We start from the raw sequence: 27379 nt of genomic DNA on the forward strand, positions 1-27379 counted from the left end.
ATAGTGGGGCATAATCTTGGTTAGGTTGAAAAACAAGAATGAAAGTTTTAATATCAAGACTTTGCTTCACTGGGAGCCAGTGTAGGTTAATACATCGAGGGCTGAGAATGAGTGGGACTTATTCAGAATTTAGACACAGACAGCAGGGTTCTACATAGTGAGGAGCATGAGATTATTCAGCCTTTCAAGCAGTTCAATATGAAGGTGGTTGATTTGGCTGTAATCATAAACCCACATCCCTGCCTACCTCTGCTTAACAAAAAGAATCTGTCCAACTCTACCTTCAAGCATTCTGATTTCATCACCTTTTCAGGAAGGGAGTTCCAAAGATTCAATACACCCTGAGAGGAAAAAAACTAATTTCTGTTTGAGACAGAAATTCATGGAGCTAGGGTGGAAGATTAGAGCTAGAAAAAACAGAGTTGTTATCTCTGGTTTGTTGCCCATGACACATGCTAGTGAGGCGAGGAATAGGGAGAGCGGGGAGAGGATTATCATCGAGGTTCCACCCTCTCAACCTCTCCCCTCACCTGAGATGTGATGGCCCTCAGGTTAAACCACTACCAGTCCTCTCTCTCTCTCTTTCTCTTTCTCTCATGAGATAGCAGCCCTATGGTCCAGTAGAACTGTGGCAACTTTACTGTTATCTTTAGTAACATAAGTAAAACTACTCATAGAATCCTTACACTGCTGAAGCAGGCCATTTGGTCCATCGAATTCACACTGACCTTCTGAACAGCATCCTAGCCAGACCTACCACATCCCTAAAACACTGCATTTCCCATGAGTAACCCACCTAACCTACACATCCCTGGATACTCTAGGCATTTAGCGTGGCCAATCCACCTAACCCTGCACATCTATGGACTGTGGGAGGAAACTGAAGCTTCCCCACACAGACACAGGGAGAATGTGCAAACTCCGCACAGACAATTGCCCGAGGGTGGAATTGGACTTGGGTCCCTAGTACTGTGAGGTAGCAATGGAAACCACTGAGCCACTGTGCCGCAGTACAACTGTGCACAGTATCCCAAATACAGTCTCACCTGTGCCTTGCACAATTGAAGCATAACTTTTTGTGACAAATGATAAAATTCTATTGGATCTCCTTGTTAATTGTTGTACCTGCAAACTAATCTTTTGCAATTCAAGCATGAGGACACCTAGATCCCCCTTGCATTTCAGAGCTCTGTTATCTCTCACCATTTAGATAATTTGCTTTTTTTATGTTTCCTGACAAAATGGACAATTTCACATTTTCCCACATGAAGCTCCATTAGTCACATCTTTCCACACTCACTTTTCTATCTATGTCCTTTTGTAACTTCCAGAGTCCTTTTCTTGACCTGACTTTGTGTTGTGAGCAAATTTGACAACCATATCTCTTGTCTTTGTGTCTAACTGTTTTATAGAAGGTGTAAATAGCTGAGGTCCCAGTACAGATCTCCATGACATACCACTTGCTACCTCTTGACAACCCGATGGAGATCCATTTTCACTGACTCTCTCCTTCGAGTCAGCCAGCCAATCTTCCATCATGCCAATATGCTAATCCTACACTATGAGCTTTTATTTTCCTCAATGGCCTCATAAAATGCTTGCTGGAAATCTAAGTACAGTACATTCATAAGTTTGTTTTTATCTACAGCACATACTATTTCATCAAAGAACTGCAATAGATTGGTCAAACATGATTTCCCTTTCACAAAACCATATTGACACTGCCTGATCACAATGAAGTTATCCAACTGACCTCTTTTCACTTCTTTAATACTAGCTTCTAACATTTCCCCAGTGACAGATGTTGAGCTAACTGGCTTGTAGTTTTCTGTTTTTTTGTCTTGCCCCTTTTTGAATAAAGGAGTTATAGCTCCATCTTCCAATCAAATGGGTATGTCCCCTAATCAAAGGAGTTTTGGAAAACTGGATGACCCAAAGATGTTGGAGGGTGTGGGGGTTAGAATACAGGGACCAGCCATGAATGCAATGGAATAGCTGAGTCTGGAGTAACAAAGGCATGGATAAAGGCCTCAGTAGCAGAACTGAAATACAGACAAAATTTGAAGGTAGGTGTTATGAAGATAGGAGAGATGACATGAACATGACGTTGGAAGCTCCTCTCAGGAATCACAAGTGACACTAATGTTACAAACTGACTGTGTAAATTTCAGACTATTGTCAGGAAGAGGTATGGCTAGTAAGGGAATGGAATTTGGAGCAGGGACTAGAAATAATGGATTCAATCTTACCAATAATATCAGTCCAGCCTCACCAGCACACACTATTGACTATCAGCTCTCACACATAAATCCTCCACACTATAGTACTTAGCAAGGCTCTATTTACCATAGATTCCCTACAGTGTGAAAACAGGCCATTTGGCCCAACAAGTCCACACTGGCCATCTGAAGAGTAACTCACCCAGACCCATTCTCCTACCATATTACTCTATATTTCCCCTGACAAATGCACCTAACCTACATATCCCTGTACACAATGGGCAATTTACCACAGCCAGTTCACTGAACCTGCACATCTTTGGACTTTGGGAGGAAACTGGTGCACCTGGAGGAAACCCATGAGGAGAATGTGCAAACGCCACACAGTCGCGTGAGGTTGGAATCAAACCTGGATCCCTGGCGCTGTGAGGCAGCAGTGCTAACCACTGAGCCACCGTGCCGCCCAAACTGGAGTGCATAAAGTTTCTTTGCTTACTATTTGAACCACTGGTGTGTCCTTTACCACAGAATTAGAAGAACATACACTGACGTTTCAGTGTTGCACTAAAGGGGTGTTCCACAATCTTACAGGTGACACCCTGTCTGTCCTCTCATGTGGATGTTAAAGATCACATGTCACTTACTTCTACCCTATTGTGAATTCCTGTTCTCTCCAACCAGAGCCCATAAAACTGGTTCCTTCCCAACGATCTTTTGACACTCAGGCCTATTGTAAGCTAACTACTGCTGCTTTATTTAATTTTCTGTATCACTGTTTTTACTGTCATTCTGTCAGTCTGTAAAACCTTCACTCTTTACCGATGAGCAGTGACTACATGAGAGATGCTCTTAGTTTAAGTCTGTACAAGAGGTAGATATTTTGAGAAAGGCAAATCAAGTCTGACCTTTGAGGAAGTCACAACAAAGTGGTGGCGTGGTCACATGTATGTCCCATCACCTTGCCCAAATTAAACACTCAAAGACAATCCTATTGTGTGCAGTAATGAAAGGTTAAGAATTAAAAGCAAATGCACACTTTTCCATATTGGTTCATCATAAGACCATATGTCCATCAGACATAGGAGCAGAAGTAGACAATTCACTGAGATCATGGCTGACCTGATAACCCTTAACTCTACTTTTCCTGCCTTGTCCCTATAATCTTTGATTCCCTTAGGTTCTTCCTCTACTGACCAATTACGAATTCTGATGAGTTGTCATGCCACATACACGTTCTTAACTTTTTACCATGCACAAAATGAAGCACCTCTTATTATTTTAGTGCAGTACCAGAACACATTAAAAGGTTATAGATATGCAAAGGCTTCTTAGTCCATTAAAAGCTATTTGTTCCTGTAATGGCCTATGGCCCAGCGAAACCAGCTCACAAAACTGAGATGCTACCGTTTAATTTTCTGTCATATTTCCTACTACGCATTGCATCGGTTTCAGATTCCACGGAAAGTACTCTAATAAATTCCAAATGGCCTACTCCTGTTCCTAATTTGTAGGTTTGCACATTGAATTAAAAGCTTGAGCTAACAGGAGTATGCTAGACACATCTTATTTCACCTCAATGTTTAATTTCATTTTTACTCCTCCCAACATTTAATCTTTTCCCTTTTTCCACAGTTTTGTACCCCTACCTCAATCTTAACTCACAAACGGCCTTGACAACATTAGATGTATTTGGAAAGTTAGTTACCTTGTGAAGACAGAAATTTCGAACACAGAAAGTGGCCAACTCGATGGTGTCCAACAGGGTCACCTGTATCATTCCGTAGGTGTCTGCTCCTCGGCTGGGCCAGTACTGGTCACACTTCACCTGCACAAAGACACATGAAAACAAATCACTGGAGGGTTTGCAGATGCCATGTTAGATGCCTCTACAGAGAGACTGGATGTACACAGTATATACAAATACCAGTACAGAGTGACTGGATATACACAGTGAATACACATACCTGTACAGAGAGACTGGGCATACACAGTAAATACAGATATCTACCTGTACAGACAGACTGGGTGTACACAGTAAATACAGATATCTACCTGTACAGAGAGACTGGGTATACACAATGAATACAAATATCTGTACAGAGAGACTGGGTGTACACAGTAAATACAGATATCTACCTGGACCGAGAGACTGGGTGTACACAGTCAATACAGATACCGGTACAGAGAGACTGGGTATACACAATGAATACAAATACCTGTACAGAGAGACTGGGTGTACACAGTAAATACAGATACCAGAACTGAGAGATGGATATACACAGTGAATACAAATACCTGTACAGAGAGACTGGGCATACACAGTAAATATAGTAGACAGATTCCTGTATAGGAACATAGGATATACAATGGATAGATACTATACAGAGACAGCGAATACAGATAACTCAACAGATGCACTAAATGCAAGCAGATGGGGTAGGCACGGATGTAGAGAACATAAAACATCTCAAATGGAAGAACGTAGAATTCTCAGAATAGTAGGGTTACATTAGATAATAGAGACAGTAAAGTCAATGCCTTGAACAATTATTTGAGCATAAAGATGAGAACGTTACATTTGAGGCATAGGTCAGTGAGTATTTTCAGTGGGACTTGGTGCGAGTTAGGATTCAGGCAGAAGAGTTTTGCATGATTCCAAATCAGTGGGTACCAAAGGCTGGTCAGTCTGGGAAGTGAGATAAGCACAGCTGAGGGCTTCTGCAGAGAATGGCTGCAGTAAGAATGGAAAGAGATAGACACACAATGTGTATAGAGTAGTACAAAGACTACTTTAGTGAGGAATCTATAGCAATGGCAGTAGCGGAGTCAGAGTTTTATTTGATAAGGTAGTTTCAACTTTATTTCTATGTTGGGTTGTGCTGTGATAACAGAGTATAAATATAGGTTTAAATTGGTGGAAGGCAGATTTCAGCAGGACATTTCTTTGGTATATATTGTAGACTAGCTGCTGGATACAGTCAACACAGTGGTACAGTGGTTAGCACTGCTGCCTCACAGCACCAGGGTCCCAGGTTTGTATTCCAGCCTTGGGTGACTTGTCTGTGTGGAGTTTGCACATTCTCCCTGTGTCTGCATGGGTTTCCTCAGGGCGCTCTGGTTTCCTCCTCCCACAGTCCAAAGGTGTGCAGGTCAGGTGAATTGGCCATGCTAAATTGCCCATAGTGTTAGGTGCATTAGGGAGAGGGAAATGGGTCTGGGTGGGTTACTCTTCGGAGGGTCGGTGTGGACTTGTTGGGTTGAAGGGCCTGTTTCCACACTGTAGACAATCTAATCTAATGGTCAAAGACATGAAAGTCCATCCATATTTGCCAGATAGGCTTTCGGTCCATTTCTGATGAGGAGCAACAAATTTGCAGGTGAGCCATTCTCACCCAAACCTAACCAGATTTTGCACTGTAGGTTTGGATTTTATTGTCACGTGTACTCGAGTACAGGAATATAGGAGAAGTGAAAAGTTTACAAAGTCACCATTCTGCGGCGCCATTTTATTATGTAAAAGACAGGGTGCAAAACAAAAGCAGAAATAAAATAAGCAGCCAAAAGAAAAGGAAACGTCTAGATTACTTGGTGCCCCTATCGTGAGCCCTCGCCGCCAGAAAAACAAAGCCACAAAATCCATCCCTCAGTCTGTGAACATTCTGACTCCCTGAGATTGCAGGGGATTTGAAATGAAGATAAAACATTCTGGAAACACACAGCAGGTTCATTAATATCCGTGAAGAGAGGAGACAGGTTAACCTTTCGAGTAGAGACCCTTCGTCTGTGGTTAAATGTTAAGCTGTTTTTCCTCTTTCGGACATGGGCAGCCCTGCCGTGTATTTCCGGCATTCTGATGTTTATTTGTGACCTGACATTATGAAGGCTGTGTCAGGGGAATACAGGTAGCCACCTCACATGGTGAGAGAGCTGCAGGGAAACACAGGGCAGTAAGCAGCTCCTGCCGCATTCATGCTGGACAAGATATCCCCACTGGGGGAAGCAGTAGCTCAATAGAAAAGCAAACAGACTACAGGCCGGCTGCCTTTTACACCCAGCAGAGCCACTCAGACACCTTAGTTGTGATGAGGTTGCATGTACAACCATCAATGGGAAGAGGGCGCTATTGTTACAGACAGGGCCCTTCATTGCCAAGCTAAAGCTGTTAAAGAGAATGTACCAGCAGTCAGTCAATTGAAGCCTTATTTATGTCAAGACCAACTGTAGTAATCCATAGCAATCAACACTACATGGAGCAGATTGAGTGGAGTGGTTCCATCTAGAGTGTATTTCAGAACTTGCATTTATATGGAGCTGGAGTGCTTCACAGTGCACTGACTGGCCCTACTGTTGTTTTCCTATAATGCAGCAATGGGCCCTGACCCAAAACTATCAGTTCCTCTCATTTTATTGACATTGGTCAAAGGAACAGATGTCAGGAAGAATTCAGCGATCTTAAGTGTCCAGCTGAGCAGCCAGTCCAAAGCTCTGTGGAGCACTGCATCTGAAAGTGGTGTGAGCAGTGTGCTTGAGGACAGTTTTTGCAATCATTGAAGTTCACGAGCTTGCAAACACTCACATTCTAGGGCTAAGTTCGCACATGAACAGATCCTCAACAAAACCATCGATGAATTAGACATTACCTAATTGTTGTTTACGTCTACTTGCTGCGTGGAAATCATAGGACCCTACAGCGTAGAAAGATGCCATTTGGTCCATCACAACTGTGTTGACCCTTTGAAAGGGCTATCTTGATTTAGTCCACTGTTCGAGTCTTTTCCCCATTACCCAGCAATCTGACCTCTTTGAGGTAGGTCAAATTGTCTTTTAGATGTTCCACTTGCCTGTAAGAACTTTTTCATTTTCCATCCAGTTCTTGGGAGAATTATTTTAATTTACTAATGTCCTTCATGGAAGAATATCTGCTGTCCTTATCCACACTGGTTTACGTGTGACTCCTGACCTACAGCAATGTGGTTAACGCTTAACTGTTTGAAAGGGCTTAGCAGGTCACTCAGTTGAACTGCAATGTTACAAAAAAAGTCAAAAGGAATAACACCGGACAAACCAACTGGCATTGCCCTCAAGCACAAACACTGCTCTGTAAACTCTGCAAAGTCCTTCTTACTGGGAACGTGTGTCAAATTTGGGAGAGCTGTCTCACAGGCTAGTCAAGCAACAGCTTTACATCGTCATACATATGGAATCATACCTTACAGAGAGTGCCCCAGCCACCACTATCACCATCCCTGAGTGTGTCCTCTACCAATGGCAGGACAGATCCAGTACAGATGTTGGCACACTGATTTACAGTCAGGTGAGAGTTGCCCAGAAAGTCCTTAACATTGACTCTGGACCCCATGAAGCCTCATGGCGACAGGTTAAACATGGGCATTGAAACATCCTGCTGATTATCACATAGTGCCCCACCTCAGCTAATGAATCAGTGTGCCTCAATGCTGAACATTGGCTTCATCAACCAGTTGGCTCTTCATAAAGAACGAAATCAGGTTAGTCAGACATGATTTACCTTTTGATTGCATCATTTACTACAGCAGTGAGTACACTTTGAAAATACTTCATTAGCAGTAACACACCTTGTGCATGTCTGGAGGTCACAGAAGGTGCTACAGAAATGCAAACCCTTCTTCAGTCACTTCTGCCTTTATAGTTTTCAAAATGTAACATTGAGCTGGCAAGATTAGGAAAACCCATCTTACCCGAGATTTTTCCTCTAGCTTTGTCATCATAACGATAGTTGCACTCCTCTGTTCCCAGACCATCCTCCAGAAGTCCCCGAATGTCTCAGGGAGAGGTCCTTGTGTTGCAATATAGGCATTCTGCTTTCGGTAGCCATCGATGTAGTTTGCATTGATATAGTCACTGCCTGCGATACCTAACAGACAAAAGCAGAAAGAAAAAGTTAAAAGGACGATCACACAATGGTATAACATTCAGCATTTACCCCTGTTCCATTGGCTTCATCAACCAGTTGGCTCTTCATAAAGACCTAAATCAGGTTAGTCAGACGTTTGAAGTTTCCGTTTGAAGTTACCAAAGTGTAGCATTTAGAAATTTCTAAAATGTATCAAAGTGTTTTTTTTGATATCTCAATGGGACAGGTTTAAGTTCTATGAAGAGAGAAATAATTCCCTCAGTACTTGGCTGAGACAAATACCATTGCTTAATTTAAGTGCAAGTTGGATAAAGGAGAATAATTGATGGGATATGAGGATAAGGAGGGATGAAGAAGGGTGTGGGAAACAAATGTGGGTCCTAAATACTTGCATAAGCCTGTTTTTGTGCTGTAGATTCCATACAGGCCAACAATTACACTAAAATTTCAGAGAAATATCAGTGGCAAAACTTTGATGAAGCTCATAAATTGATGTGGCCCACCCAGCAGTGTGCCACTGTCAGATAATTGAAGTTGCAGTGAGCGGTAATTGTCTTTTCCTCCCACACATGCTTGCATCCAGCGAGGCGATGTGCCGGAACATCGGCTTGCAACACTGCCCCTAACAAACACTCCCACAGAGACCGCACCACTCAGCTTCAGGGTCCAAATGTCTAATTGAAAGGTTTCTAATTATTTCTATCATTAGTTAATTACAGAGTGAAACAGCCTTGTCAGTTTTAACTATAACAGCCACATGTCCATAATCTCCTCAATCATCACGACTGGTGCGAAAGGATCTCTGTTGGGAGCTGGAGCTTGGAAACTGAGGTCATGTTCTCCTCTCTCTCCCTCCCTTCACCTCTTGCAACGATTTGGGTCTGACCCAATTTGCCTGTGAGAGGTTGTGATCAGTAACTCCACAGACTTGTTTTCAGGTGTGAGACACACACGCAGATTATTAACTGTGATGTCCTGTGATTGAGGGTGTTCAGCAGGTAAAAACAAAGGAAGCAGCAAAGCACAGCCAGCTGAACTGACTCCGAGCTTCTCAGTGACTATTTAAAATGCAGTGAGTCACTCCAGTAGCTGTCAGAATGTTCCCAGGACAAAGCCTTACATGAGAGACTGCCGCACTGCACAACTCCTTCTGTTGTCTGTGCCTCAACTCCTCCTTTTCATGAATTATAGTACACAACCTGTTACTTATGGCAAATCTGCCTTCTCTCCCGCGTGCAAACAGTACCATAAATCTATAAGCTCAAAACCTGGTAACACTTAACTCACTACAAAATTACCCAAATCGTTGGGTAATCTGGAACTAGGGAACACCGACTCAAAAGAAGGCGTCTCCCATTTAAGGTGGCGATGAGGAGGAATTTCTTCTCTCAGACGGTCATTTGTCTTCCACAGAAAGCAGTGGATGCTTGGTCATGAATAGATTCAAGGATTCTTGATCAACAAGGGGGAGTCAAGGGTTAAGTGGGTACAAGGAGAAAAGTTGAGTTCAGGCCACAATCAAATGAGCCATGATCTTATCAAATCATAGAGCAGGCCTCAGGGCTAAATGTTCTATTCCTGCTCCTGTATCACATGTTCTTACATCCAAGGAGCTTGGGTGGGGGAACTTAAGAGACTATTAGTATCTTCATTACTGTAACACAATTCAATGCATCACTACACTGTAAATTACTGTACTATAATGTAGTGTAGATGCGGATCACATCAGTCTGCACTTACTTTAGTTATTTCATCATCTAAGGTAAAATCTTGTCACAACATCAAAAATCTACTTCATTTGAGCTCAACATGTTGACCAATTTATTTAATAGGTTGATGCAACCCAGAATTAGCAGAAGAGGTGCCAGGGTCTGAAGTTATATGCTAATCCTGAAAATAATGACTAAATCTAATCAGAGGCTGGTCTCTCCAGTTGTGTCTTCATTTCAGGCTGAGACAAGTAGACTAGGCCCTGGCTTCAAACTGTCTTCTTTCAACACTGTGGTAGCGCTCTTCCTAGAGTTTCAATATTGAGGAACTGTTTTATTGATCATTAATTTTTTAGAAGTAAAATGGGACAATGCTGCAGTTGTACAGGACACTGGTAAAGCCAGTTTTGGAATACTGCTTTCAACCCTGGTCTCCCTTCTATAGGAAAGATGTTGATAAACTTGAAAGAGTGCAGAAAAGGTTTACAAGGATGTTGCCAGGGTTGGAGGGTTTGAGCTATAGGGAGAGGCTGAATAGACCTGGGCTGTTTTCCCTGGAGCATCTGAGGCTGAAGGATGACCTTGTAGAGGTCTATCAAGTCATCAGCGGCAATGGATAGGGTGATTAGCCAAGGTTTTTTCCCCAGGGTGGGGGAGTCCAAAACTAGAGGCCACAGCTTTGTGGTGAGAAGGGAAAGATTTAAAAGGAACCTTTGGGGCAACATTTTCATGTGGATGGAATAAGCTGCCAGAGGAAGTGGTGGAGGCTGGCACAATTGCAACATTTGAAAGGCATCTGGATGGGTATATGAATAAGAAGGGTTTAGAGCAATATGGGCCAAATGCTGGCAAATGGGACTAGATTAATTCAGGATATCTGGTCAGCATGGACAAGTTGGACCAAAGGGTCTGTTTCCATGTTGTACAACTCTATAATTCTATGACTTTATGACTTCTATCAATCAAGATAGTTCTTTCATGGATGTTTCCTTGTCTTTCCTCTTCCCTTGCCCTTTGTCCCCTTTTTTCTATTGCAGATCCACCTCTACAAGAGATTTTATCTTGTTATCAACGACCAATCCCACCTGCTTGTGTAACAGGTCCATCTTTACAAAACAGGGCCTTTTTATCCCCTCTGGAAGAAAACTGCAGACGGCATGACCCTTTAATGTTGATTAACCAAACCTTTTCCTAGATATAATTATTTTAAATAACTAATGAACAAGATTGTTCAAAACAAAAAGAAAAATACATATTTTTTAAGGCCCTTTTAAACCTTCTCCTAGCTGGCTCAAAGCAGTGCCTTGGAGATGAATCCTTAATTCCTCGACTTTCCAGAGCATTCCTGGAACATTGTGCACCCTAAATAGATGGGTGTAAATTATCTGGAGAGTTGTATTTGAGGTAAGTTGGAGGTCAGTTTAATCATTAATCAGAAATTAGACAAGGTTTTTAAATAGTCCAATGTTTTCGGAGTAACTATTTACTTAACATGCCTCTAAATTCTCTGATTAGATTAGATTCCCTACAGTGTGGAAACAGGCCCTTCGGCCCAACAAGTCCACACCAACCCTCCGAAGAGTAATCCATCCAGACGTATCTCCCTCTGACTAATGCACCTAATGCTATGATTTAAATGGATATTTCAGAGGGCTTCTGGTATGGGGGATTACCAACAGAATCTTTAATTTCTTGAGCTATTCCATCAGACTCTGCTAGGTCAGGGTCCTGAGGTACATCTCCCATCCACAGTGCAAAATCGAAGATCTGGCCATTGGAAAATCAGAATCGTTGTCTTCGATCTCTGAGTGATTAATCCAGCAACATCACGGATACTCCACTGACAGTGTCAACAAATCTTCTGTCCTGACTATGCACCTCAGCAATGGACGGTCAGATGGAGGCTAGATTCCAAATCAAGTTATACCCCCTCCGCTGCCAGTTATTGGTAGAGAAAGTAGATATGATGCAGCCCTCTTGTCTGTATATCTAACATCCATTTCAATCACTCTTAAAAGTTACATAGTAACTAAAAACAGAATTGCAATATTTAGAGAAAGAAAGATTTGCCTTTAGTTAGCACCTTGCATAGCCACTGGTCATTTTAATGCACTTTACATTGTATTGTATTGTAATATATCAAACAAGGAAGCCAGTCTGTACTCAGTAAACTGCCATATGATAATAAACAGATAGTTTGTTTATTTCTACCATATCTTCACACATGCCTTTTTTACATTTGGGAACATTTTTTTTAGATTAGATTACTGACAATGTGGAAACAGGCCCTTCGGCCCAACAAGTCCAAACCGCCCCGCCGAAGCGCAACCCATCCATACCCCTACATTTACCCCTTACCTAACACCACGGGCAATTTAGCGTGGCCAATTCACCTGACCTGCACATCTTTGGACTGTGGGAGGAAACCGGAGCACCTGGAGGAAACCCACGCAGACACGGGGAGAACGTGCAAACTCCACACAGTCAGTCGCCTGAGGCGGGAACTGAACCCGGGTCTCTGGCGCTGTGAGGTAGCAGTGCTAACCACTGTGCCACCGTGCCGCCCACTAAAAGATGTTGGAACAGTTGGAAGTATTAGCACAGTGGATCATTAATCTGTCTGAACTGTGTCAGGAATGTTCCTCCACGGACTGGGTCTTGAACTCAGTGCCACTAAATATCCTTTGTTTCCTGTGATGTTCATTGAAGAATAAATACTGTCCATGTCACCAGGGACAACTGACCTATTCTTAAAAAATAGTGACACAGGATCCTTTACATCCACCTGAGCAGGGTGCAATGGCCTTGTCAAACACCGTACCTAAAAGATGGCACCTCCAACAGTTGCAGCATTCCCTCAGTACTGCACTGGAGTGTCAGTGTGTCAAAAATGGGTGTAAACCAGAACGTTGTGGCTCAGAGGCAAGAGCGTTACCAATTGAGGCGTAGCTGGCACATTGAGGTGGTGCAATGCAGTTCTGAAGTGCACAGGTTAGTTATTTTCTATTCTGTTCAGAAAGATTATTACACATCTCTAGATCAGACTTAAGCTGGGCCTCCTGGCTCAGAGATGGGGACACAGCCAGTGCTCCAGAAGAGCCCTGCACAAGGTTATTGCAAAGTCAGAACTTGCTTTCATCTGGCATTTGCAAGAAGTGTTAAATTAATAAACCTCATTTGTGTCAATTCTCCTGCTCCTCGGACGCTGCCTGACCTGCTGTGCTTTTTTAGCACCACACCTTCGACTCTAATCTCCAGCATCTGCAGGCCTCACTTTCTTCTCATTTGTGAATGCACACACTCTAATGGCAACAAATCTCAGGGCAGTCATTATTCTTATCATGCAATTTTTTCACATAGCACTATAACAATCACAGCAAAATCATCAAGTGTAGGGAGTGCTGTGGCACTAATCTAGTTGTTTGTGTGAAAATTGGCTGCTATATTTTCTCACCTAGCAACAAGCAACAATTCTGTATTCCTATCGGACATTATGTCCAAGTCACAGATTGGTAGATTTCTAGACATCAACGACATCAAGGGATATCGGGATAGTGCAGGAAAATGAGTTGAGGTAGAAGATCAGCCATGTTCCAGTTGATTGACAGAACAGATAGGTACATGAATAGGAAAGGTTTGGAGGGATATGGGCCAGGAACAGGCAGTTTAGTTTGGGATTATGTTCAGCATGGACTGTTTGGACTGAAAGGTCTGTTTCTGTGCTGGGTGACTCTATAACAGGCTTCAGAATTCGAAAGGCCTACAGCAGTCACCATTTTCTGTTTATTGGTTGTGAAGTACTTTTGGACCTCCTGAGGATGTGGAAAGCACCATATGAATGCAAGTGGGTTTGTGTATCTTGCTGTGTTGGATGATTCCTGTGACAAAATTGGACCCTGAATTGAGACATTCCTCCCAGTTAAACAGACAGTATACCAGTGATAACATTCTAGTTCCATTTGTGATGAATGGCTACTTGAAGGGAAATGCCAGACGGAGGTTACTGCTGGTGGGACAAACCCTGGACAACACTGGGAGGGAAAATGAAAAGCAGGAAAATGGAAAACACTAATAATAAAAAAAACACTGACTTCTTTGTAACTCGGGGTAAAAAAGAGACATCAATTCATATTTGGCCATGCTATTTTCAGGCCACCCAATGTGGTCTACACTAAATTAGTATAAGAGCAGCAGAATGCACCATCAAGGATCAACCATTCTTCTCGGAACCAATTTATGTCAGACATGAATAATGGACAAAAATAATGTCCTTAGGCTTGACAGTTTTCAAGGAGTTAATGGAGAGTCACTGAAGGTCATCCAAAGCCAATAGTCTGCTTCCCTCCATAAACGAAAGTCAGTTTTAGTTGATGTCATGGCTGAATTGATTGGGGCCCAGTACATTATTATATTGCCCCATAGCATGTTTTTTCACAGGCTGAGTGTTTCAATTTATCATCAGTATTATGATGCACAGCCTGATCCCTACAAGCTTTCTCTGTCATAGCTAAGTAATTTCCAAGCTTGGCCCAGAATAGCCATTGGCTACAATTATTCGGGCCTCCAAGACAATCAATTTCTTGACTGACAAAATGCCCCTCATTACATTTTGCCAGAAATATACAGTATAAATCACAGAAAAATTAGCCGTGCAATAGATCAGAGAAACTTTAAAAAGACACACTGCTTTTCTGTGGTGTCAGCTCACTCCTGTGCTCTGTGATTTGTATTTTCTTTTCCCTGTTTTGAATTTAATCTGTTTCGAGAAAGGTGACCATCATATTTCAATAATGGCAAGTTAGATTAAGTAGATTTACTTTGAAGGATGGACACTGAGTTTGTCATAATGCTGGAGATCTGTGAAATGGTTCACGTGATCATTTATATCCTCAGTCCATACCTGCTGCAAATCTTTTCATGGGATGTTGAGGGTTTGGGGGATTGCACAGGTCATAGAGCCATGGAGATGTACAGTACAGAAACAGACCTTTCAATCAAAATTATCCATTCTAACCAGATATCCCAACCTAATCTAGCCTCATTTGTCAACACTTGGCCCATATCCCTCTAAACCCTTCCTATTCATGTACCCATCCAGAAGTCTCTTAAACGGTGTAATTGTACCAACCTCCACTATTTCTTCTGGCAGTTCATTCCATATACACACCATCCTCTGCTTGAAAAATTGCCCTTTAGTTCCCTTTTAAATCTCACCCTAAACTATGCCCTCCAGTTCAGGTTCTGGTCACCTTCCTTTGGGCCTGTACAGAACAAACTGGTGTTGAATATGATTGGGCATTAGGACTTCCTTTTCTGCAACCACACGCAAAAGATGCCACACTGGTATACTTCCTACACTGGAGAAACGGCACACAGTCAAAAGTACTTTTTACCCCAAACCCATCAGGAAGCTCAGTAACCAGCACCAATGTGGTGAAGGGCTGCTGTAGTCAGCATATCTCATGATACCATTAGTTCTGACTGGTTTACCATGCTGTTCCACAGAGTAACCACAACACTCATCTCCTCTACATTCTGCAGGACCAAGTTATTGCCATGTCACCAGGTTACATACTGTAAAACCTGGAACACACTTTAGAATGAACCACTACACTCTCACACCCAATCTTGCTGGAAAAGAGTGTAAAAAAAGCAAACCAGCACAAATCCACAAATTGCCAGATCCTCAGCAATTGGGAATTAGGAAATTGGTTTTGAGTTATGAATCTTCAGATTCACTGAATGATTCACAACAGCTCCTCTGTTTGCCTCACACAACTGGCAACTTGGGATTAACTTTCCTATTAACATTCAAGAACTTGTTGAATCTTCACATTAAACTTGCCGGAGAAAGTTGAGCATAATAGTTAGGAGCATAAATCCTCTCTTAATAATGCATAATTATTGGCACAATGCAAAACAACCTCGCTTGTCCAGATGGTAACAACTTAAAAGTAAATCTCAGTGTTGCATGCAAGCAACTGTTGAAAAGATTTTAAACACATCAATTTAATACTTTAAAATCTTATTTTTGTTTGTTTCAATGTTTTTACCTCTCTCTTAATCCAATATTTCTTTCATTCCCTTTATTTCACTTTCTATATCTCACTTGAATCTAATTTATCCTCCCTCTCTGTTTTTCCTCTATGCCTTTCTCTATCTTTACCTCTCATTGGTTAAGGAGATACACAACCAGTCCCATTGTCCACTGGCTCTCAGATGACTCACTAGCCAGTTATCAGATTACACTCCTGACAATTTACGGAGCAAAGATCTTTTTGAGCATATGCAGAAGGCCCTTTCCACTCCAGCAGTATCAGGCCCTGTATGTCCATACGCTCTTTGGTGACACATTCCTACTTCTCAAGTGAATTGTTCCCCTCAGAGAAAACTGGCTGCTCAGATCTTTCTTGTTGTCCAGTTGGACCTAGATATTTTGGTGCATTTCTTTAGGTTTTGATTTACTAAGTGCAGCTGCCTACATATTGACTCACCCTTGCAACTGAACTCATCCTTTTTTGCATGACCTGAAACTGTACAACCCCCCACTTCCCTTGGATTTCCTTTCCTTCAGCAATCAACAGGTCTCTCAAAAACTGAAAGAACTGCGGATGCTATAAATCAGAAAGAAGAACCAAAGTTGTTGGAAAAGCTCAGCAGATCTGGAAGCATCTGTGAATAGAAATTAAAGTTAAGGTTTTGGGTCTGGTGACCCTTCCTTAGAATCGATGGTTGCTTGGAAAACATCAGTTTATATGCAGTAGAGTTGGGGGAGAGGGTAAGGAGTAAATAATAGGTAGGGGCAGAGCCCAAAGAGAGAGAAGATCAGTGATACAGGCAAAGGAGTTGTTAATGATCTACTTGGGAGGGTGACTAGCTGTTAATGGGGATTGTTAGCGGCTAACAATAGATCGTGTGTAATGGCAGACTATGTGGTAACAAGGCCTGGTGGATAGGGTAGGGGGCTCGGACATGGGAGAGTTCAGGCTCTAAAATGATTGAACTCAATATTGGGTCTGGAGGGCTGTGGGGTCCCTAAATGAAAAATGAGGTGCTGTTCTTCCAGCCCGCTCTGAGCTTCGCTGGAGCACTGCAGCAAACCTGAGGCAGAGATGTTGGTCAGGGAACAGGGCGGTGTGTTAAAGTGGCAGGCAACTGGAAGCTCAGGGTCTTTTCTTGCAGGCAGAATGTAAGTGTTTTGTGAAGCAGTCACCCAGTCTATGCTATGTTTCCCCACTGTAGAGGAGCTCACATTGTAAAGCAGCGAATGCAGTAGACTATATTGAGAGAAAAGCAGGTGAAGAGTTACTTCACCTGGATGGGCCCTTGGATACTGAGGAGGGAGGAGGTAAATGGGCAGGTGTTACATCTCTGGTGATTGCAGGGGAAGATGCCACAGGGCTGTAGGGGGGTGGTGTTGGGAGGGATGGAAGAGTGGACCAGCATGTCCCGGAGAGAACAGTCCCTGCGGAAGGTGGGCAATGGAGGGGAGGGGAATATGTGTCTGGTGGTGGCATCTTGCTGGAGGTGGCTGATGATCCTCTGGGTGTGGATGTTGGTGGGATGGTAGGTAAGGACAAAGGGAACCCTATTGCTGTTGCGGGAGGGAAGGGGGGTGTAAGGGCCGAAGCGCAGGAGATGGGTTGGACACGGTTGAGGGCCCTGCCAACAACGGCGCTGGGGAATCCTCGCTTGAGGAACAAAGTGAACATTTTATAGACTCCCTTGTTGAAGTTGGCCTCATTGGAATATATGCGATGGAGATTGAGGAACTGAGAGAATGGAATGGACTCTTTATAAGAAACAAGGGGCGAGGATGTATAGTCCAGGTAGGTGTGGGAGTTGGTGGGTTTATAGTGGATATTGGTGGCCAGTCTATCCCCAGAAATGAAAACAGAGATGTCAAAGAAGGGAAGGGCGAGGTCAGAGATGGACTAGATGAAAGTGAGATTGGGATGGAAATTGGAAGGAAAATCGATTAGCTTATCCAATTCCTGACGAGAGAGGGAAGCAGCACAGATGATATCATCGATATATCGGAGAAATTGTGTAAACTTGATGTCAATTAATCACTGTCTGTAACTTATTAAGATTTCTCTCCCTTTCATTGGATTTGTGTTGTGCGTTGATGTGATTTCTTTTCATAGGCTTTGGAGCTTTATCACTTGGCATTGTTATGGCTTGGTGCTGGAAGAGCACAGCAGTTCAGGCAGCATCCAACGAGCAGCGAAATCGACGTTTCGGGCAAGAGCTCTGAAGGGCTCTTGCCCAAAACGTTGATTTCGCTGCTCGTTGGATGCTGCCTGAACTGCTGTGCTCTTCCAGCACCACTAATCCAGAATTTGGTTTCCAGCATCCGCAGTTATTGTTTTTACATTGTTATGGCTTGGCAGATTATCTTTGGCCAATAACTCTAGGCTTGTGTCTTAACATTTTAAGATGTGGAAGATAAGAGTAGATCGCAGCTTATACAACCAGTTAGATTACGAATGAAAGCCGAGATGTACTTTAGAACAGGTTGGTAAAAACAATAACTGCAGATGCTGGAAACCAGATTTTGGATTAGTGGTGCTGGAAGAGCACAACAGTTCAGGCAGCATCTGAGGAGCAGCAAAATCGACGTTTTGGGCAAAAGCCCTTCATCAGGAATAACAGGTTGCCTGCTGAAACGGTAGCTGAAGCATAAGATGCCCTTGGATAATGGGTCAGTGATGTGATAGTATCAAAGAGTTATAGATTTACAGCACAAAAAGAGAGTTTTGCAGTTCATCATGTCTGCATGGTCATCAAGCACCTATCTATTCTAATCCCATTTTCCTGCACTTGGTCTGCAACCTGTATGTTATGTTTCTCCAAATGATCATCTAAATACTTCTAAAAAGCTGTGATGGTTCCTGCCTCCACCACTCTCTCAGGCAGTGAGTTCCACATACCCATCACCCTTTGGATGAAAATATTCCTTCTTAAATCTCCTCTGATCCCCCATTTTTCCTTCAATCTATGCTCTCTGGTTATTATGTCCCTCCCTGCAATAAAGGGAAAGGTTCCTTTCTATCTAAGCCGCTCATAATTTTATAAACCTCAATCAGGTTCCCCCCTCTCTGCTTGAAGGAAATCAATCCAAACTTATCTAATCTCTCTTCATTGCTGAAATTCTTAAGCCAGGATAACGTCCTGGTGAATCACCTCTGAAGCTCACATTCTTTCTATAGTGTGGCAACCAGAACAGGACACAAAACTCCAGCTGTGACTTAACTAACATCTCACACAGCTCAATCATAACCTCCATGCTCTTGTATTCAATGCCTCTACTAATACAGTCAAATATCCCATGTACCTTTTTAACCTTTAAAGATATGTGGATGTGCACACCAAGATCTCTTTAATCCTTTTGATTCCTACCATTCAGCATGTATTTCCTTGCCTTTATAACTTCTATTTGCCACAGTTCTGTTCATCTGACTTGTTTGTCTATATTGTCAGATTTAAAGCTTCCCTCCTTGCATTAGTCACATCACCAATTGTTATGCCATCTGTGAACTTACTGACCATACCTCCTACATTTATGTCTAGATCATTAATGTACACTACAAACAGCAAGAGAATCAGCACCGATCTCAGTGGTATGCCACCGGACACATACTTCCAGTCACAAAATTAACCTTTCAGCATCACTCTCTATCCCCTGCTGTTAAGCCAATTTTGGACCCAATTTACCAAATTACGTAGATCCCGCAGGCACTTACCTTCTTGACCAGTTTTCTAAGTGACACCTTGCGGAAAGCCTTACCTGAATTCCATGTACTACTACATCAACTTCACTACCCTCGTCTACACACCCTGCCACCTCCTTGAAAAATTCAAATCAACTCTGTCAGACATGATCTCCCCCTGACAAAGCCACGCTGACTATCATCGATTAGTCCTTGCTTCTCCAAGTAGAGATTAATTCTGTCCCTCAGGACATTTTCCAGTGGTTTCCCTATTACTGATACTGACCGACAGTTCCCTTGTTTATCCCTAGCACCCTTTGTGAAAATTGATACCGTATTAGCTGTCTTTGAGTCCACGAACGCGTCTCCTTTGGCATGAGAAGACCTGAAAATTCATTTGAGGGCTCAGAGTTTCCTCCCATGCTTTCCAAAACAGACTGGGCAACAACTTAAACTTTCTAAGCCAGCTAGAACTGTGAATAGCTCCCATTGACTCCGTCTATACTTCCCAGTACCTCAGGTAAGCATCCAACATAATCCAACTGTTATAGGCCAGCTATCAAACAATGATGAGACAGGATACAGGAAAGAGATGGAGTGCTTGGTAACATGGTGCAAAGATAACAATCTCTCCCTCAATATCAGTAAAACTAAAGAAGTGATCATCAACTTCAGGGAGCAAGGAGGGGGGCACGCCCCTATCTACATCAATGGAGCTGAGGTGGAGATGGTTGAGACCTTCAAGTTCCTAGCAGTGATGATCATCAACAATTTGTCCTGGAGCCCCCTCTTTGATGTGATGGTCAAGAAGGCACAACGATACCTCTTCTTCCTTCAGAAATTTGCCATGTCCATAAGGACCCGTGCCAACGTTTACAGATACACCAGAGAAAGCATTCTATCTGGATGCATCACGGTTTGGTATATAGGACCATAGGAAACTACAGAGAGTCATGAACACAGCCCTGACCTTCATCAAGCCAACCTTCCATCCATTAACTCCATCTACACTTCTTGGTACCTCAGTAAGGCAGCCAACATCATTAAAGACCTCTCCTACCCTGGTTATAATCTCTTCTACCTCTTCCATCATGAAGAAGATACAAAAGCTTAAAAACACATACTAATAGGTTCAGGAACGTCTTCCCCACTGTTATTCAACTTCTGAATGAACTCTCAAATCTCAAATCTAATGGTGATCTTGGTTTTTTTGCACCTATTCCTCGCTCTGTTCAATCACTCTCTATCATTACATGGTATGATCTGCCTGTAGTGCATGCAAAATAAATCATTTATTGTGCTCAGGTACATGTGACAATAATAAATCAAATCAAATTACTGTGGTTGAAACATTGTCCCTTAAAGCTCCTGCTAAATGACCAATACAGTCCAGACTTTACTATGATGTCACTGTCACAGTATTTTCGAACTAAACTTAGCAGTTCCCCCACAGCTCTGATTCCTCATAGCCCTGCAATGTAAGTGAAAGGACCTGAACCATGGCCTCCCTTTGTAGTGATTGTAGTGAGATAAACTCATAGAATATGAGTTTCCTGATTGTGGCTGTTAACTTGGTCTAATCAGGGAGACCTGGGAGATATAAACAGGAGTGTCAGAGGTTCTGTTCACCCTAGGAGCCAGCTCTAAGCTAGCTGGGTCAGTATCATGTACTTTGTGCATGTAAATAAAGGGTGACCGGATACCAGCCGTGGTGGAGTTATTTCAGTGACAATGAGAGAAAAGCATGCCCCTGAAGAGTTTTGGTCTAACAGCCATCTTTGAGATGGAGTAAACATTTCTGGCATCATGCCGTTATTTGGGAAGCTTGACTCATTTGATCCTACCATCAAAGACTGGGCCCAGTACGTGGAAAGAATGTGTTATTTCTTCTGAGCAAATTGGGAAGACATAAAGCAACAAGCAATTCTCCTGACAGCCAATGGATCCGTAGCTTTGTTGGTTATTTGGAGCCTAACTTACTCTGAGGCACCAAATACTAAAAGCTTTCAAGAGTTGATGGGTTTAGCTTATGAATATTACAATCCCAAGCCTCCTCTAATTCTGAGATGCTATTGGTTTTACTTGACAGCTCAAGAACTGGGGGTGTCTGAATTGGGAATTTTGACGAGGTTAAGATGACTGGCAGGGGCATGTGATTTTGGTTTAACCCAAAATGAGAAACCATTTGGTATGTCGGATTAATGGTGTCAGCGTGCAAAAGTGCCTACTAACTGAAGCCCAACTGGATTTCAGACAGACACGACAACTGGCTTTGTTGTTAGAAAATGCAGCAAATGGTACATGAGGGACAAGGCACTCCAATGGAATTGGACATCCTCGCCAAGCTGACTGAGCTTGGGAACACCATTTGAGTGAAGTCACTTGCATAGCTTCATCCAGAACACGTCATGAACAGAGAGACTCGAGGTCAGCTCACAGCAAAACCCCAAAACAAAGCCAAGCCTTGGCTAAACGGTTACAACTTTCTCGAGGGTCTGGTAAGGCAGGCCATTGCAGTTGCTGCTGGATAAATACCTAATCCCTCACATAGAGAACATATACACAAAAATGGTTCGGGGATTGCTGTCCGTCACAAAGCTGGACATGAGCCATGCCTACCTGCAACTGCAGTTGGGTGAGGATTCCGAGAAGTATGCTGCAATTAATACCTAGAATTGAAGAGTCTGGTGCTGGAAAAGCACAGCAGGTCAGACAGCATCCATGGAGCAGGAGAGTCAATGTTTTAGGCATAAACCCTTCATCAGGAATACAGGATGCTGCCTGACCTGCTGTGCTTTTCCAGCACCACATTCTGACTCTGATCTCCAATGCCTCTAGTCCTCACTTTCTCCTACAATTAATGCCCCTAAGGGTTTGTAAAAATATACACGACTGCCATTTGGGCGGAGGGATGTCATATTGGAATAAGGTTAGCCAGGTGGATCTCACAGAGTATGAGTTATTTGATTGGGGCTGTCAATCTGGTCTAATCAGGGAGTCCTGGCTGACAGATATAAACAGGAGTGTCAGGGTTCTGATCACTCCGAGAGTTAACTCAGTGCTAGCTGGGTCAGTGTCAAGTACTCTGCATGTGTAAATAAAGAGTGACTTGGTGACCGGATACCAGCCTCTGTGGAGTTATTTCACTCTTTAGTCACAGCCCTGGAACATTATCCTATCCAGATCTGTTTCCTTTCAGCCTGGAAAGCTGTGATGCAGCAGTCAGCAGATAAGAGCTTAGGGGATATTCTTTCTCAATGCAAGTAAATACTGTAATTCAGTAACTGTTTAGAATAACAATGGATAATTTAATGTGTAAAATGGAATTTGCAATGAATGTAAGCAACAACAACGCACTCAGTTTTCTTTTTCCATTTATCAATTTAAATTGGATTGTGTGAAACCCAAACAATAAAACATTGGAGTGCAGTCATGCAACTGGGAGGATTATTCCTTTCAACTCTGAATACAGCATCAGCTGTACCACTATTTCATTAGAACTTTTTAAAATCAAATTCTTTACCATTTATTTCATTTTTAATTAAAATCACCCGAATACTTCACTTTGTCTCTCTCATCCTGTATGCCACCTTGAATTTTCTCAAATGCCAATGATCATTACAACAGCTGCCCAAAAAACATGCCTGAGAAAATTAAACTCCGCTAATAACGAGTTGCTCTTAGTAATTCCCTGTGCCACCAAACATTCCATGTCAGCGCGCAGAAAAGGCCAAGTCGCATAGAGAATTCTGCGACGACTGGACAATAAATTAAATTTGCAGAGAATAAATCGAACACCTGGCCAATCTGGCAATGTAAATCCAACATTTAGGAGCCAGATCTTCAAGGGGCACAGTTAATCATTCCAGGTAAGTGGAGAGCGCTGTTTATTTTTGAGCTGTTAACAGGCAGTTATCTGGTGGCTTCTTGGATTTCCCATTAACACTCAGTTAGTATGCTTAACTGCTTAGTATTCACAGCTGCCACTAATGGCTCAGTTCATAAAACACCGCTTCTTCTCAGTCACAAGATTGTTGGTTCAAGTCCCACTTCAGAGACTTGAGCACAAAATTGAGCCTGGCCCTTCAATGACGTCCTGAGGGAGTGCTTGCTCTGGATGAGATGTTAAATCGCAGGCCTGGCTGCTTTCTTGTATGGACACAAAAGATGAACTAGGAGAAAGTGAGGACTGCAGGCGTTATGGGCATTCCTTCTTCAGGAATCCCAAAACGTCAATTCTCCTGCTCCTCGGATGCTGCCTGGCCTGCTGCGCTTTTCCAGCACCACACTTTTCAATACTGGTCACAAAAGATTCCATGTTGAAGATAGTGAGTTACCCACAGTGACCTGACCAATAGATTTTTGTTATTCATTCACAGTATGGTGGCATTGCTGGTTAAGCCAGCATTTATTGCCCATCCCTAATTGCCCAGAGGGCAATTGAGAGTCCACCACATTGCTGTGGGTCTGGAGTCACATATAGGCCAGACCAGGGAAGGATGGCACTTTCCAGCCATGAAGGACGTTAGTGAACTAGATGAGTTTTCCTGACAACCAATGGTTTCATGGTCATCATTAGACGCTTAATTCCATATTTTTAAAAATTGAATTCAAATTCCGCCATCTGCCACGGCAGGATTCACACCCAAATCCTCAGAACAATTCATGGGTCTCTGGATTAACAAACCAGCAATAATATCACTAAGCCTTCGCCTCCCTCATTTATCTCATAACCAAATATGTAATTTTATGTTGACTATTATCATATTGCTATGCTTGGAGCATGCTGTTGGCAAATCAGCAACCACACTTTCTACATTTCAATAGCGACCACTTCTAAAGTACTTCAGTGAGTGGAAAGCTTTCGGGATTTGAACTCATGTCCTCAGGACATTCGACTGGGTCTCTGAATTACTCGTCCATTGCAACTGCATCACCACCTCTAGTGCCGAAAATAAAATTGTATCCCACTAAGTCTCAATTTCCAGCCTCACCTTCTGCCACTGCAATGAACTGTGAGGTCATGCAACAATAATATTACAGGTGGAACAAAAGTGCTTGTCCCAACAGCAACTGGGTAGCCTAGAAATGCATCTGAAGGTGGATGAGGATTGAAGCAATGTGTCACATCGGAGGTGGAGGAAGTGATACATCTAAAGCTTAACTTCACTGAAACCTTGTTTACATGTGCTCTGATGCAGACCACCATCAGCTTGTGGCTGGGGAGATGTACAGCCAACAGCCTCTTACCTTCATCAATGTGGGATGAGGCATATCTGTCTCATAGACACATAGGCAAACCATTAGAGGGTCTTAGCAAGACTCCTGTATTGAACATGATGTAGCTTGCTTCATGATAGCAATCGGGTATAAGACAACATTAGTATCTCGATTATTGAGAGACCTTTGGATATAGATCTTTACCCTACAAGATCATCAGAAGTTCTGCCTTTTCCCACCTGATATCATCCGATCATGTGGGACTTGAGGCAGTCTCCATCACAATCCTTTTCAGAACTATTACCTTCTACAATAACCTGTCCATTAGTTTTTGATATGTATTGTTTACATACTAACAAATGGGAGTGAAAACATTACCGCCACCTACTTTTGGTGGCAGAGGTGAATGGCGATCAGATGGAAACGCATTGCGTTTCTCTCCACAGGAGCTGGAAGAAGCAGCAGATAGAGAAAGTAAGCCAATGACAAATTCCTGAACAGAATGGGCAGGCAGCAGACATCAACAGTGACCATGGATTTCAGCATCGTACTGAATCCCGGGTTCCACAGCATACACGTTATGAAGTCAACCAAGGTGAAAGCTGAACTCCACAGTGAAATTCAGCTTTCAGAGGAGCAGACTGTGCCAATGAGGCCCACAGGAGAAACCCCACCCCACCTTGAGATTATATCTAGCAGCCTCCCAACATGGTGTGTACCCCAGCTCTATAACACCAGTAGTGGTAGATTAGGCCCTTAATTTGGCCTTTACATGTGAAGACTGTCCTCAACCTTCCCCGACCCTGACTGAATAAGGGTCTCTCCACCTGGTCCCACCCCAGCCTCAGACCCCAGAATTAAATTCTGACCGTCAAGTGCAGCACAAGCTAGATGTTTTGAGCAACTGTACTCATGCACTTCCAAAGCGCAGCAACTCCTCAATGTTGACCATAGTTACAGGCAACTGATAAAAGGGTACATATGGGTTTACAATTCTAGCCCAAAACAGCTTCAAAGGATGAGGGTGATGGGGAAACAGAACACTGCATTATCACACAAGCTACTCCACTTAGGAAAAGATCAATTCCAAACCCAACTGGGGTGCATCTGAGTTCATATCAGTTTACACCTATCAACAGAAATGAGTTCCTGGTATGGGTTCAAACTCCTTCCAATTACTAACATTTCCTTTATAGAGATGTGGACCCGTGGATGGCAAACAGATTTACACTGGATCACACTAAGGTGGTTTGGGAATCATTCAGGCTGCTCTCAAAAGTTATAGCTGCAGGAGAACTTTGACGTGTGGGTTTTGGACCAATTTCATAACCCACACTTGAATGCATGAGGTGTGGCCAAGTTATTGTTTGGGATTTGGCTGAAGAGCTCTCAAGTCCTGGTTTCTGATCCTCAGTCCATGTACTCCATCTGGAAACCGTAAGAACGACACCAAGTGGGGCTGATCAGTTTATTGTTTTTGTCTCTCTCAGTTGTATTCTAATTGCATTTCCCTGTCTTCTTGTTTTATACGATCACAGACATTCCTTATTCATTCAGAAAAACTGAGACCTCATCCTTTAGCTGCATATTGCAGAGTGATATTAATCAGAGCGTTGTGAAATTTGAGTTACAGCTGCTTCAGTAAATACAATATATTTATTATATAAAATCTTTTACTCCAATGAAGGATCACTCAGTACTAATTTCAATTCCATTAGCATGATTCAAGGTTATGAAGGAAATTGTAAATGACAGCCCTCATCCATTTCAGCCCTGACAGCCCTATGCCCACTTATGCATGATTCCAGATGCAAAAAGTAAGATTGATTTGAGTCACACATGATGAAATAAAATGATTATAAATACTGCAACATTTTCTTCGACAACTTTAAGTGAATATTTGTATAGTAAAAAATTGCAACATGTCATCCCAGTCCAAGATGGCCGATCTAACTGGCACCTACTAATCTCGCTGCTAAAGCCATGTGGTCTCATTTCCATTTGAGGCATTTTCCCATTGGAGAATACTGAGGCTCAGTTGACTAATTCACTGCTTCAGTGGCCTCAGTGACGTGGTCCAGGAAACATTGCAGGTTGAACGTCTGCGCTGTCATTAACAATTTTTCATAACACCACAGCTAAGGACAACTGTAGGGTTTTAGCGACTTACCCTCAATCGGTGCCAAGATGACTCTGGAATGGTCATAGGCAATCACATTGGCATATCGGTTTTTGGGTTTGTTCACCTCCATGTTTGAGTGTTCCCATGTGAACTGCTGACCAGGGTCAATTGACTAAAAGGTTAACGATATAGAGGAAGAGAGGGAAGGTAACAGAGAGAAAGACATTATTTGTGGTTCAGTTAAGCAAATGAATATTTTTCACTCAACTTGCATTTCAAGTCAATACTGATTCAAACATTTAAAATCATATTCTTCAGTTCCAGACAGGGACTATTTGCTTCAATTATTTATTGCTTCAAAATTTGTTTTCGCCATTGGCAACCGTTTCTACATTGCTCCTAATTTTCATCTCCATGTTACAATTCACTTTGCAATCATCATTCCAAGTTAAAGTCAGCTCCCAACTTGGGAGACTGAGGACAGGAACAGAGAGCAGATCGAT

At 42.6% G+C, this 27379-nt stretch overlaps 1 protein-coding gene across 1 annotated transcript in view; it reads right to left on the minus strand.

Moving 5' to 3' along the window:
* LOC140494541 (receptor-type tyrosine-protein phosphatase delta-like) overlaps nucleotides 1–27379 on the minus strand; it is a 384530-nt gene that overhangs the window by 60212 nt on the left and 296939 nt on the right. The window contains exons 27-29 of the mRNA XM_072593818.1: nucleotides 26925–27048; nucleotides 7937–8112; nucleotides 3925–4044 (exon numbers count right to left, since the gene is read on the minus strand). Of these exons, the coding sequence (XP_072449919.1) occupies nucleotides 3925–4044; nucleotides 7937–8112; nucleotides 26925–27048 (420 nt within the window). The remainder of the gene's footprint in view (nucleotides 1–3924; nucleotides 4045–7936; nucleotides 8113–26924; nucleotides 27049–27379) is intronic.

The sequence above is a fragment of the Chiloscyllium punctatum genome, chromosome 24 (assembly GCF_047496795.1).
Source record: "Chiloscyllium punctatum isolate Juve2018m chromosome 24, sChiPun1.3, whole genome shotgun sequence".
NCBI lineage: Eukaryota > Metazoa > Chordata > Chondrichthyes > Orectolobiformes > Hemiscylliidae > Chiloscyllium > Chiloscyllium punctatum.